The sequence below is a fragment of the Ceratotherium simum genome, chromosome 5 (assembly GCF_057802395.1).
Source record: "Ceratotherium simum simum isolate JZ-2026a chromosome 5, ASM5780239v1, whole genome shotgun sequence".
NCBI classification, from domain to species: domain Eukaryota; kingdom Metazoa; phylum Chordata; class Mammalia; order Perissodactyla; family Rhinocerotidae; genus Ceratotherium; species Ceratotherium simum.
In genome coordinates this window covers 90,974,648-90,986,791 of record NC_141904.1, presented here as the reverse complement: position 1 = coordinate 90,986,791, position 12,144 = coordinate 90,974,648, and the positions used below count along the sequence as shown (strand labels likewise).

Below are 12,144 nucleotides of genomic sequence, written 5' to 3'. Positions count from 1 at the left end.
CCTATTCCTTCATTGAACCAGGGATGCTCTGCAGCCATTTCTCTGGGAAATCCTGCCCCGCTCCCTCTCGGGCCAGTGATGGGCGTGCCTCCTCCACAGGGACTGAGAGCCTGCATGGGGCAGGGACTGGGTCACTAGGAGCTCTCAGGCCTTGAGATGTCTGTCCACCCAGTCCGGGTCTCCACTTAGAGCCGTGCAGGGTGCCACTCTCTCACTCGCATTGTGGTTACTGGGGTTATCACGTCACGTGTCACCAGATGGCAGGAGAGCATCTTGAGGGAAGGACACTTCTCTGGGCCAGCGCAGGCTATCACAGGGATCTCTGCTCCAGGGCCAGAGGCTCACCACTACCAGCCTGGGTGTACACGTTTCACAGCTCTGCCTGACCTCCAGGGGCTCTGGGTCACTAGCCAACAGCTTTCTAAAAATGACAGGTTCTCCAACGGGTCTTGAAACTAACTTGAGATGTGGCAGGCTGGGCACGCCCTCGCCTGCCCCAAACCCCACCACCTCTATTCAGTTTTGCAAACCATGCAGCCCCGTCTCCGTGGTTCCTTGCAGTGGGGGCTGCCCTGGTGTTTCTGGCCAATAGAACAGAAATAAAAGGCATTCTGACTGTGAGGCCAAGGTGGAGGCTCTCTCCCTCCGGATGACAAGTATGCTCAGACCACACCATCACAGGCTCCACGCCTGAGAGCTTCCCCAGGACCCAGAGCTCCTGGAACTGGCTCACCAGGCTTCCCAACACTGCTCAGTTCATCTGCCCAGCACCCTCCCTTCTTCTGGAAACAACACCTCACTTCCTTGGGGACAACCACTCCTCACCCACGGGGACCCCGCCTCCCTTCGGGCCTCACTTCCACCCTGTGCTCACAAACGGGAGCAAGCTCAAGTCCTTCCCTAAGACTTCTGATTGGAGCTAAGGGAGAGGGCCCCTTCTGCCCTGGTTTAAAAGAAAAAGAAAAAAGAAAATGAAAGACCAGGAGACTCTGGTGGCCAGAGCCGGGCTGAGCAACGACAAGCATCGGCAGGATGGAGCCTGTCCCTGACCCGCCGGCTCTGTGCCCTTGTGGCGTCTGGACTCTCAATACCTCCTCCAGCCCACGCCTGTCTGGGTCTGCCCGGGACCAGCTGTCAGCTTTGCTAGTCCTCGGCTCCCACCTGAAGCACACTTTCACCTTTGTACCTCCTCACCTTTGCTCACACTGTCCCTCCGCCAGGGACACTTTTCCCTAAGGCTACTTGTGTCTGGTGAAATCCCTCCTGCTTCTCAAGTCACTTCCTTTAAGATGCTTTTTCTGAGCCTCAGGCCTCAGGTACATTAACTGTCTGGGACCCCACCTCCTCCTGACAGGACCGCGGGAAAAGGGGCCTTCACCCGAGCATCCACCCCGAGCTGAAGGTGGTGGTGGCTAGCAGGTGGGTGTGGGGCTCTCACCTATACAGGAGCCGGCCCCGGTCCCGAGCGCTGATCTTCCCCCACAGTCCGTTCTCAAAAGCATCCTTTGCAGCAGCCACTGCCTTGTCAACATCGCTGACCTGGGCAAGGGACACCTGGCAGATGGCCTGTGGTGAAGCAGACCCATGAAGCCGTCCCTGGGCCGAGCAAGCACAGACACCCCACCCCACCCACTCCCCTGGCCACCTGGGTGGGCTCAGAGGGCTCAGAGGGCCAATGGGAGGGCACTGGGAACTTGTTTGTGCAAAAAGGGGAAGGCAGGGACCTTCGGAAAGGTCTGCTTGTGTTTCTACACACCGGGGGGCCTTTTCTTCACTTTCCCACTGAGCCCAAACAGGGCAACAGACTCAGGCTGCAGCTACAAGGCTGAAGGTCAGCTTAGCGTTTTCAAACCAAGAGCAGAGACTCATTAACTTAGTGAGTCCCAAGTGGAAGGTTTTGTTCAGTGAAATAGGATAGACATGGGAGATGAGTGGAGAATGCCCATCCCCACTCCCCACTCTGTGCCCTGAGGTGTGTCCTGAGGGTGCCCACCTGCACTACAGCACAGGGTCGGGGCGTGGCCAAAGGGAAGCTGGCGGAGATGGGGGTGGAGGAGTGCGGCCAGCACCTACTCGCTGATCACCATGGACAGTGCCTGCTGAGCAGCCCTGTCCACACAGCCTCCTTCCTAGGAGTTCCTGAAACTCCAGCTCCTGATGTTCCTGCCTGAGGGGACTGTGCCCCTTGTCTGAGTCCTTGCACCCTACCATGCCTTTGTGAGTCACTTTCTTTAAACTTCCCTCAAATGACCCACTTTGAGTGTGCTATCTGCTTTCTGCAGGGACCTGAGTGATGCCGTAGGGTAGGACGGGATAGAAAACAATCAGGACTCGCCTGTAAGAGTAACTGCTGTTTCAGGTGTGTGTGTACGTGAGAGTATAGCATGCGTGTACGGGGTCACGATGCAAGAGGGTCACAGGAGACAGTCTAACAAACACGGGACTCAGGGAAGAACTGCCTGATGGTGGGGTGTTCAAATACTCAAGAAGGTGGGGCCCACGCTGGGGTCATTGTTGGAGTGTGGAGGGGCAGGGAATGGCCTTCAGTTCTTCCTTGGGGGGTTTAACTCTTTCCCCAGTCTTTGAAGTAGGCTCAAGACCCTTTAGAGTCCTCTTGCCTCCCCACTACCCTCCCCCCCATGTCTCCCCACTATGCCCTTCCTGTAGGAAGGACTGGAGACTGACTGCACCCCTTTCATGTCCAAGCAGAGGCCCCCCGGGCCAGGACCCCCAAAGGCCATGTCGGGGAGGTGAGGGAGTGGATGGGAGAGGAGGCTGTGGGGGAAAAAGGGGCGGGCAGGAGGAGGTGCTGGGCCTGCACTCACACTTCCATCTGTGGGGTTGATGGTCTCATAGGTCTTGTTGCCCTCGGCATCCACAAATGCGCCCCCAATGAAGAGCTGGTGGGGCATTTGGAGGGTCAGCTTATTCACTGCCTTTTCCACCTGGGAAGGAAAGTTTCACAGGCTTTAGCCACAGTGTCGATTCTTCACAAATGAGCATCGGTGACAGGCACATAGCCACAGAAAGACACAGGAAACACTCACAGATGGATAGATAACCACTCACGTGCGCACACACACAACCAAGGGGGCCAGGGCTCAAGGCCCCTTGGCCTCCTCAGAGATCCTTTGCCAAATCCGGTCCTGCTGTCCTCCTCGGCCCAAGGAGCTATTATGTGGGCAGTTTTGGGAGCTGAGTGACAAGAAGAGGTGAAAAGCATAGACTTTGAGGCCAGACTGCCTGGGTTGGAATCCCAGCTCTGCCACTTACCTGCTGTGTGACCTCAGGCTGGTTGCTTAGCCTCCACACGCAGGAAGTGCTAGTCAGTGGACAGGCCCTTGTAAGCCACCAGACATGACGCCAGCCCCACCACTCACTTCTCTATGGATCTGAAATTCACACTGAATACAGGAGCCTCTGGGATGCCATCCTTCTCTTGAAATCTGTTCATCAGTCATTTGTCCACAACCCCAAGGCCAACCTGGTGTCCATCCCGGCCACCTGTACTTTCTTTTTCAGCTTTTGTTCCAAATTATCAGCTAAACAAACAAAGCTAATTCCTATGGGATTTTGTAGCCTGCCAAGATACCCCAGGGACAGTTTTTCAAGAATTTCTTTAAAAAATAGATTTGCAATTATTTCACCACACTTCTGTATATACAAGTATAATATATAAGATCATGTGTTTTCCTTACTAGGAAATACTCCCAATTTCTCTCTCTCTTCCTTCCTTCCTTCCTTCCTCCCTCCCTCCCTCCCTCCTCCTCCTCCTCCCTCCCTCCCTCTTTCTCTCTTTCTTTCATGTGTTTCAACAAAAGGAACTTAATGCAGAAAATTAGTTGCACAGGTGACAGAAGAGCTGAGAAGTCATGAGTCAACCCAGAGGTTGGCAACCGCAGGAAGCCACTGACTTTGCTAGACTACAGGGACAAATGGCAGAGGTGATGGTACCAGAACTAGGGACAAGGCCACTCTGGGAACTGGAGTCCCAGCAGGGTGATCTGACAGGGGCTGGAGGCACAATAGAGATGCAGCCACTGCTGGAAAAACCCATCAAAGGAGACAGAGGGGGAGAAGTACTCTGGAAAAGTCTCTTCTTAATATCCTGGTCTCATGTGTTGGGACTCAGAATTTGTCCCATACACTGAGACTTAGACAGCAATGTTCTCTGTTGAGTTTGCTTTACTGCCCTGGCATCTTCAGGCTATCCAGGGAGAATTTGGGACACTGAAGGGTGGGTTCTTGAGGGTCCTGGCTCCCTGGACATCCAGGTTTCCCCTGTGTGTGATTGTGGATTCCCAGACATGGATGCTTGAGGGGCCAGCAGGGCCATGCCTGCATGGAGGGGCCCAGGACTCACATAGTCAATGACGCACTTGCTCTCTTCGTCGTCCCCTCGCAGCTTTCTCACTAATAGTTGGATGAAGTCCCTGAAGGTGGTCGCCATGTAAACATCCTCGTTTTCTAACTCCAGGCCATTGCACAGCTCCTTCACTTCCTCAACCAGTCTGGAGGAAAGGAGATGGAAAAGTGGGAGCATGGGAAGAGACTTGGTAGGCCCTCATTTTTCTAGCACCAGTGATGGTGGTGCCAAACACATTTATCCAGAAGATACCTTCATCCCAGCACCCAAAACAAGGTTGTTAGTCTAGAATTGGGGTTAAGAGCCCAGTCCATGGACTCAGAAAGCCCTGGTTTCAAGTTCTGGCTCCACCACTCACTAATTTGTAACCTTAGGCAAGTGATGAATTCCTCTGAACTTTAGTTTCTTCGCCTGTAAAACTGGAATAGTAATAGCTCCTCTACTATTTTCTGATGAGTAAATGAGACAACCCACTTGTTAACAATAATTAATAGAAGATTAATAATAATTCTAGAAAGACACTGTTAAAAGAATGAAAAGACAACCCACAGATTGGGAGAAAATATTTCCAAGTCACATATCTGATAAAAGACTTGTATTCAGAATATATAAAGAACTCTCAAAACTCAATACTAAGAAAAAAAAAACCACAATCCAAGTAAAAATAGGCAAAAGATTGAACAGACACTTCACCAGAGAAGAAATATGAATGGCAAATAAGCACATGAAAAGGTGCTCAACATCACTAGTCATTAGGGAAATGCAAATTAAAACCACAATGAGATATGGCTACATACTTACAAGAATACCTAAAATTAAAAAGCCTGACCATACCAACTACTGGTAAAGATGTAGAGAACTAAACTCTCAGACACTGCTGGTGGGATTGTAAAATGGTACTTTGGAAACCACTTTGGAAAGCAGTTTGGCAGTTTCTTAAAAATTAACCATATACTTTTCATTTCACTCTTATGTATTTACCCAAGAGAAATAAAAGCCAAGTACAGACAGAAAATGGCAGAGTAGGAAGCTTCAAAAATCCATCCTTCCACCTAGATGACTACTGAACTAGCAGGAATGGTCTGAATCAAATATTTTGGAACTCCAGAGCTTAGTTGAACATGTGCAGCATCCAGGGGAGAACATGATGAAGAGGCTGGTAAATGTCAGTAAATTTTAGCCTTTCATGAGGTATTAACCCCCATTTCTGTGGCAGGAAGCAGTGAGGGCAGCGGGTCTCATTACTGGTGCAGCTTGCTAGAGCCAGGGTGGGCAACAAGGACCTCGTCCTCCATATATTTGGATTGTGTGTTCTGAGTGCCGATGCTGCTTTTGATCACTGAGGGGCCAGCACAAAGGCTGGTAGCCACTGTTTCAGCTCCCACATGCGGAAGCAGCTTCCAGGGGATTTAAAGAGGCTCTCCTTTCGGGAGCCAGACATTAAAAAAAAATCCTTGTTAGGCCACTGGCTGACCACAGGGATAACAGAAGAGAGACCTCCGTGACTACACACAACAAAGAATACACATTTTGCAAAAAAAATTTTGAAAAAGTCACAAATGGATGGCTCCAGAACTCCACAAGCAAGATTTAGCAACCTCTGAGGAGTGATAGAATTAGATTTTCAGCATTACCACACATAACACTCAAAAAGTCCACTTTTCAACAAAAATTGCAAAATACACAAAGAAAGGAAAGTATAGTCTATTTATGGGAGAAAAAAATAATTTGAAAGAAGTCATCCCTGAGGAAGACCAGATATTGGAATTATTACTCAAAGATGTTAAATCAACTCTCTTAAATATGTACAATGACTTAAAGGAAACCATGGACAAAGAACTAAAAGAACTAAATTTCAGTGAACTTGAAATTACCCAGTATGAGGAGCAGAAAGAAAAAAGAATGAAGATAAACAGAGCCTGAGGGACCTGGGGGATACCATCAACATACCCATTACAGAAGTTCCAGAGAAGAGAGATAGAAAGGGTCAGAAAAAATATTTGAAGAAATAATGTCCCCAAATTCCCAAATCTGAGGAAACACATGAATATACACACCCAGGAAGCTAAATGAACTCCAAGCAGGGTAAACTCAAAGAAAACCACACCAAGACACATTACAGTCAACTTGTTGAAATCCAAAGACAAAGAAGGAATTTGGAAAACAGTAAGAGAGAAGTGACTCATCACATACAAAGGATCCTCAATAAGATTAAAAGCTGATTTCCTCTCAAAAACCATGAAGGCCAGAAGGCAGTGGGATGACATATTTAAAGTCCTGAAAGACAAAAAATTTGTCAACCAAGAATTCTATATCCATCAAATCTATCTTTCAAGAATGAAGGAGAAATTAAGACATTTCCAGATAAACAAAAACTGAGGGAGTTCATTACTAGTAGACTTGCTCTACAAGAAATGAGGGAGTCTTTCAGGCTGAAATGAAAGGACACCAAACAGTAACTCAAAACCATGAGAAAAAAATAAAAAACACTGGTGAAAGTAACTATGTAGGTAAATATGAAAGCCAGTATTATTGTACTTTGGTATCCTTGTACCTTCTCTCTTTTTCCTTTATGATATAATAGGCAAATGCATAAAACAATAATTTTAAACCTATATTAATGGGTATACAATGTATAAAGATGTAATCTGTGACAGTAACAATATAAAGGGGGAAGAATAGAGATGTATAGAATTAGAGTGTTTGCTGGAGTGATGTCAGCATCATGGCGGAGTGAGCTCTCCCCTTAGACTCTCCCCCCCAAGATACAACAAAAAGGACATACATATACCAACAGAGAACATTCACACAACAAAAAAGACATCTGAGAGACCCACACAGCCATACATCTGAAGGTGGAGGTGCTGGACCCCCCGGAGGGAGTGGAAGGAGGTAAGCAGAGCTCCTCTCCCTCTCAAACAGTAGTGACCCCAGGACCGTGTGTGGCTCTGAGAGGAGGGGGGTGAGAGGTGGCCCTCCTTGGGAGAACCGACACTCTCCAAGTTCTCTCACAGCCTGTGGGAAATTCCAATACAGAGGGGACTGAACTGTTGTGGGGGTGTCTTCATCAAGCTAGCAGCCCAGGAGAGCAGACAGTGAGGGAAGAGCGAGAAGCCCCCGGGATTGCACAGGTGAAGGAAAGTGCCTGTCCCCCCCACCCAGCACTCCAGCTCAGCCAGTCAGTCAGAGCGCCCATGCATATGTTAGAAAAGCAGCAGCTAGAGGCCAGGGCTTGTGGAGGGCCCAGAATACACAGCTCTTGACTCCCACTCAGTGGCAGCAGGTGGAAGCTGAAATCAGATACTATCACTATGCAGAAGCACAAATCCACGCTGTCAAACAGTATGAAAAATATACTGAATCTCCAGACAAGAAGGAAAATGACAAGCACCCAGAAATCAATCCTGAAGGCACAGAAATCTATAATCTAAATGAAAGAGAATTCAAAATAGCTATCATAAAACACGTCAATGAGTTACAAGAAAATACAGATTGACAGTTCAATGAAATCAGGAACTTCTTCACAAAACAGATTGAAACTATAAAGAAAAACCAATCAGAAATGTTGGAGATGAAAAATACAATGGAGGAGAGAAAGAAAAATTTGGAGTCTTTAAATAACAGAGCTGACAATATGGAGGATAGAATTAGCAATCTAGAGGATAGGAATACAGAAATGCTTAAGAAGGAGGAGGAGAGAGAACTAAGACTAAAAAGAAATTAAGAAAGTCTCCAAAAAATAACCAACTCAATTAGGAAATGCAACATAAGGATTATAGGCATTCCAGAGGGAGAAGAGAGGGAAAAAGGAGCAGAGAGCTTGTTCAAAGAAATAATATCTGAGAACTTCCCAAACATGGGGAAGGAGCTGGAAATACAAGTGAATGAAGCCAATAGATCTCCTAACTATATCAACGTAAAAAGACTCTCTCCAAGGCATATAGTAGTAAAGCTGGCAAAAGTCAATGACAAACAAAAAATATTAATGGCAGCAAGGCAGAAGAAAATAATTTACCAAGGATCCCCTATCAGGCTTTCAGCAGATTTCTCAGCAGAAACCTTATAAGGCTAGGAGAGAGTGGAATCATATACTCAAAATTCTGAAAGACAAAAACTTTCAGCCAAGAATACCCTATCCAGTGAAAATATCCTTCAGATATGATGGAGAAATAAAAATGTTCCCAGATAAACAAAAGCTAAGGGGGTTCACTTCCACCAGACCACCACTACAACAAATGCTTAAGAATGCCCTCATACCTGAAAAAAAAAGGGGGGGATACAAAGCCTTGAAGGAAAGGAGAAAAATAGGTAGACAAAATCAGAAAAACTGCAGCTCTCTAACAGAACAGGTTAGCAATCACTTAATTATAACATCAAAGACAAAGGGAAGGAAAACACCAAAAATAAATATAATCTTGTAATTTTAACCACAAACTCACAACACAAGATGGAATAAGTTGTGACAACAATAACTTAGAAGGGGAAGAGGAAAGGGATAGAATCGACTTAGTCTAAGGAAATAAGAGGCTATCAGAAAATGGACTATATCATCTACAAGATTTTTTTATACAAACCTCATAGTAACCACTAAACAAACAGTGAGAACAGAGACACAAATGATAAATAAAGAAAAATCTAGGAAAACCATCATAGAGAACTAGCAAACTGAATTGGTAGTCTGTAACACACAGGACGAGAAACAGGAAATGCAGAACAACCAGAAAACAAGCAATAAAATGGCAGCATTAAGCCCTCATATATCAACAATCACTCTAAATGTAAATGGATTGAATTCTCCAATCAAAAGACACAGAGTGGCAGGATGGATTAAAAATCAAGACCCAATAATATGCCTCTGGGAAACACATCTCAGCTCTAAAGACAAACACAGGCTCAGAGAGAAGGGATGGAAGACAATACTCCAAGCTAATGGCAAACAAAAGAAAGCAGGTGTTGGGCCGGCCCTGTGGCTTGGTGGTTAGTGCGCGCAGCTGCAATGCTGGTGGCCCGGGTCCGGATCCCGGGTGCGCATCGAGGCACCACTTCTCCGTCCATCCTGAGGCCGAGTCCCACATACAGCAACTAGAAGGATGTGCAGCTATGACATACAACTATCTACTGGGACTTTGGGGGGAAAAAATTAAATAAATAAAATCTTTAAAAAAAAAAAAAAAAGAAAGCAGGTGTTGCCATACTTATATGACACAAAGTAGACTTCAAGATAAAAAAGACAATGAGAGACAAAGAGGGGCAGTATATAATGATAAAAGGGACACTCCACCAAGAGGACATAACACTTATAAATATATATGCACCCAACACAGGAGCACCAAAGTACATAAAGCAACTATTAACAAACCTAAAAGGAGATATTAACAACACAATAATAGTAGCAAACCTTAACACCCCACGTATATCAATGGATACATCATCCAGACAGAAAGTCAACAAGGAAATAGTGGAATTAAATGAAAAACTAGGTCAGATGGACTTCATATACGTATATAGAACACTCCATCCAATATCAGCAGAATACACATTCTTCCCAAGCGCACATGGGACATTCTCAAAGTTGGGAAACAATGCAAGCCTCAATAAATATAAGAAGATTGAAACCATATTAAGCATTTTTTCCGACCATAATTCTATGACGCTAGAAATCACCTACAAAAAAAAGCTGGGAAAGTGACAAAAATGTGGAGACTAAACAACATACTATGGAACAACCAATGGATCAATGAAGAAATTAAAGGATAAATCAAAAAATATCTGGAGACGAATGAAAATGAAAATACATCATACCAACTCATATGGGATGCAGCAAAAGTGGTCCTGAGAGGGAAATTCAGAGCAATACAGGCCCACCTTAACAAACAAGAGAAATCTCAAAGAAGTAATCTTAAACTACACCTAACAGAACTAGAAAAAGAAGAACAAACAAAGCCCAAAGTCATCAGATGGAGGGAAATAATAAAAATTGGCACAGAAATAAATGAAAAGAAACCAAAAAAACAGGAGAAAGGATCGATGAAACAAAAAGCTGATTCTTTGAGAAGATAAGCAAAATTGACAAACCCTTAGCCAGACTCACCAAGAAAAAAAGAGAGAAGGCTCAAACAAATAAAATTAGAAATGAAAGAAGAGAAATTACAATGGATACCACAGAAATACAAAGGATTATAAGAGAATACTATGAAAAACTACATGCCAACAAATTGGACAATCTGGAAGAGATGGATAAATTCTTAGACTCACACAACCTCCCAAAACTAAATCAAGAATAAATAGAGAATATGAATACACCAATCACAAGTAAAGAGATGGAAACAGTAATAAAAAACATCCCCAAGAATAAAAGTCCAGGACCAGATGGCTTCTCAGGAAATTCTACCAAACATTCAAAGAAGATTTAATACATATCCTTCTCAAACTAATCCAAAAAAATGAAGACGATGGAACACTTCCTAACACATTTTAAGATGCCAACATCACCCTGATCCCAAAGCCAGGCAAGGACAACACAAAGAAGGAAAATTACAGGCCAATATTGCTGATGAACATAGATGCAAAAATCCTCAACAAGATATTGGCAAACTGAATACAGCAATACATTAAAAGGATCATACACCATGATCAAGTGGGATTTATACCAGGGATGCAGGGATGGTTCAACATCTGCAAATCAATCAATCTGATATACCACATTAACAAAATGAGGAATAAAAACCACATGATCATCTCGATAGCTGCAGAGAAAGAGAAAGCATTTGACAAGATCCAACACCCATTTATGATAAAAACTCTCAATAAAATGGGTATAGAAGGAAAGTACCTCAACATGATAAAGGCCATTATGACAAACCCACAGCCAACATCATACTCAATGGGGAAAACCTGAAAGTTATCCCACTGAGAATAGGAACAAGACAGGGGTGCCCACCCTCACCACTCTTATTCACTGTAGTACTGGAGGTTTTGGCCAGAGCAATTGGGCAAGAAAAAAAAATAAAAGGCATCTAAATTGGTGAGGAAGAAGTGAAACTCTTGCTGTTTGCAGACGACATGATTCTATATATAGAAAACACAAAGAATCCATCAGAAAACTATTAGAAATAATCACCAACTACAGTAAAGTGCAGGGTACAAAATCAACCGACAAAAATCAGTTGCATTTCTATACTCTAATAACGAACTAACAGAAAGAGAACTCAAGAAGACAATCCCATTTACAATTGTAACAAGAAGAATAAATTATCTAGAAATAAATTTAAGTAAGGAGGTGAAAGACCTGTACAATGAAAACTATAAGACATTATTGAAAAAGATTGATGATGACATAAAGAAATGGAATGACATTTCATGCACAGGGATTGGAAGAATAAACGTAGTTAAAATGTCTATACTACCTAAAGCAATCCACAGATTCAACGCAATCCCAATCAGAATCCCAATGACCTTCCTCATGGAAATAGAACAAAGAATCCTAAAATTTATATGGAACAACAAAAGACCCTGAATAGTCAAAGAAATCCTGAGAAAAAAGAACAAAGCTGGAGGCATCACAATCCCTGACTTCAAAACATACTACAAAGCTACAGTAATCAAAACAGCGTGGTACTGGCACAAAAACAGACACAAGATCAAAGGAACAGAATTTAAAGCCCAGAAATAAACCCACACATCTATAGACAGCTAATCTTCGACAAAGGAGCCAAGAACATTCAATGGCGAAAGGAAAGTCTCTTCAATAAACGGTGTTGGGAAAACTGGACAGCCAC

General features: G+C 44.4%; 1 protein-coding gene across 1 annotated transcript in view; it reads right to left on the bottom strand.

Moving 5' to 3' along the window:
- The window catches only part of ALDH1L1 (aldehyde dehydrogenase 1 family member L1), a 56,892-nt gene that overhangs the window by 31,075 nt on the left and 13,673 nt on the right, over window positions 1–12,144 (bottom strand). The window contains 3 exon segments of the mRNA XM_087431697.1: window positions 1,439–1,566; window positions 2,826–2,945; window positions 4,364–4,511. Coding sequence (XP_087287823.1) covers window positions 1,439–1,566; window positions 2,826–2,945; window positions 4,364–4,511 — 396 coding nt within the window.